Source organism: Chanos chanos, chromosome 6, assembly GCF_902362185.1.
Source record: "Chanos chanos chromosome 6, fChaCha1.1, whole genome shotgun sequence".
In the NCBI taxonomy this organism is placed as follows: Eukaryota; Metazoa; Chordata; class Actinopteri; order Gonorynchiformes; family Chanidae; genus Chanos; species Chanos chanos.
Window position 1 is genome coordinate 5120047 of NC_044500.1, and position 2500 is coordinate 5122546.

General features: G+C 42.0%; 1 protein-coding gene across 1 annotated transcript in view; it reads left to right on the forward strand.

The window, feature by feature from the left end:
- The window catches only part of inppl1a (inositol polyphosphate phosphatase-like 1a), a 29980-nt gene that overhangs the window by 19241 nt on the left and 8239 nt on the right, over positions 1-2500 (forward strand). Inside the window, exons 13-15 of the mRNA XM_030778752.1 lie at positions 805-922; positions 1124-1220; positions 2014-2152. Of these exons, the coding sequence (XP_030634612.1) occupies positions 805-922; positions 1124-1220; positions 2014-2152 (354 nt within the window). The remainder of the gene's footprint in view (positions 1-804; positions 923-1123; positions 1221-2013; positions 2153-2500) is intronic.

Below are 2500 nucleotides of genomic sequence, written 5' to 3' on the forward strand. Positions count from 1 at the left end.
AGCGAGAAATGGACAAAGAGCAAGAAAGGGCTTTTATGAGAGACTTATGAAAAAGAAAGAGAAAAATATATATATAAAAAAAAAGAGAGAGAGGCAGTGAGTTTGAGAAAACGAGAGAGTGGAAGTGAAAAAGGCACGGGAGGGGAGGGGGTGGGGGGGGGTAGAGCACGGGAAAGAATGGGAAATGAAAAAGAGAATGAATGAATGAGAAGGAGAGGTGAAAGAGAGCAAGGCAGAGAGAGAGGGAGAATGTGTATATTACTTACCCCCAAAATAAATTACAATGTTAGCCAGAGAGGGCTTGCGTGTGTGTGTGTGTGTGTGTGTGTGTGTGTGTGTGTGTGTGTGTGCGTGCACGTGTTTGTGTGTGTTTGTGCATGTGCACACACACGTGTTTTTAAGCATTATCTGAGTGTATATTTTATTAGTTGGATTTGGATAAATCGTTTCTACATGTGTTTTATTTTTACGACTTTGACTTTCGGTTGTTTGTTATTGTTCTTCTGCGTTAGACAGCAGCACTTCTCTTCTGTGGTCGGACGTTTCCACATAAACCAGTTTAACACAGCGGTGGCTGGACTTAAAAGAATATCCTTCACCCCCCCCCTTCTCTCTCTCCGTCTCACTCTCTCTCTTTCTCTCTCTCTCTTTTATTAAAGTCTGTGCTATTTTGTTGATTGTCTAAATATTCTTATTTTGGTTTGGGTTTGATTTTTTCCACTTCATTTAACAGTCACCAAACTCCTCCCTGCCTGTGTTGATGGTAAACCTGCGGACTTCTGTCTGTCTGTTTCTGTGTGCCAGGTTGCGGTCCAGACTCTGTGGAATATTAAGATTGCAGTTTTGGTGAAACCAGAACACGAAAACCGAATCAGTCATGTGGGAACGTCCAGCGTGAAAACCGGAATCGCCAACACACTGGGTCAGCGCACGCACACACACACACACACACACACACACACGCGCGCGCACACACAATCACACATACAGAGAGAGAGAGAGAGAAAGACAGATAAGGAGAAAGACAGAAAATAGAAAAACAATAACTGTGTCTGTATGTTGTGGCAGGCTTGCAGGACTGTTGGGTTGTGTGGGTGTTTTATTTAAATTTCTCATCTCCTAGGAAACAAAGGGGCAGTGGGCGTGTCCTTCATGTTCAACGGAACCTCCTTTGGTTTTGTCAACTGCCACTTGACATCAGGAAATGAGAAAATTCACAGGTATGACTGGTCAATAGCCGTTTCCTGTGTATTATATGCCTGGTAAAGAAACGCAAAAGTTCACATCAGTGTTCATTTTGACAGGAATGTTTGATTTTAGTCTTTAGCCTTTTCATAAAAAAATGTAAGTAATTGTCGTCATGTTTTTGTGATTTATTTTATCTTAGTTTAAGTCAAGTTTTCGTCAATGGAACTTTTTGAATGTATAATCAGTTTCAAATTTAGCCTTGTTCTAATTACCAAAGTTTCAGTCAAACTTTAATCAGCTGACTTAATGATGTTGTTAGAACGTGGTTTATTGGGTTTGCTCTCGGCTCTGTTAGAAGTACTCCACATTAGACAAGCATCGTTATTCATGTTTGTTGTCTCATGGGACACTCAAAATAAGAAACCGTTTCATGCCTTAAATGTGGCAGCAGAAATGCAGTTCATTTAATTCTGCCGAAGACAACACATTCACTTTTTTTTTTCTTTTTACTTCAAAAGTCAAATTTATCTTCAGCAAGGTTTCACAAAGAGCCGCATAAAACAAACACACCCTTGAAGTTTAGTCATGCATCATCTCTTTCCTTTCTACCAACAACCCTCCACACACTGACTGGGTCCCGTATCTCTCCTGAATGTTTGAACGTAAAAGTCAAACCCCCCCTACCCCCCCCCCCCCCCCCCCCCCCCCACAACCCTGCCCGCAGGACACGTGCGGCTCAGGACTGAGCAGAAACCAAAACGAATGCACAGTTTAGGGACTTTTAATCTCTGTCCGTGTGTGACCTTTGACCTCTGACCTTTGCAGACGGAACCAGAACTACCTGGACATTCTGCGGCAGCTCTCGCTGGGTGACAAGCAGCTGAGCTCATTCGACATCTCCCTGCGATTCACACACCTCTTCTGGTTCGGAGACCTCAATTACAGATTAGACATGGACATTCAGGTAAAACACACACAATGCAAATCGGCACACAAACTCATCTGTATTATTAACCCCCTAAACACACACACACACACACACACAAACATGCAAATAAATAATAAACTGACCTAAAAACTCATCGTGAACCTTTTGTACATTAGACTGCAATGGATGTTTTAGTTCACACACACACACACACACACAAGTATACTCTGTTAAGTCTAGCGTATGAACTGGAGCACAATATAGAACACACCATGACTGTGATGAGAGTGTGTATATGAGGACCGATCCATAATTAATGTGTTTACATTGAAATTATGCCGTAAATATGACTGTGTGTTAGATCAGATCAGCAATGTCAGCATG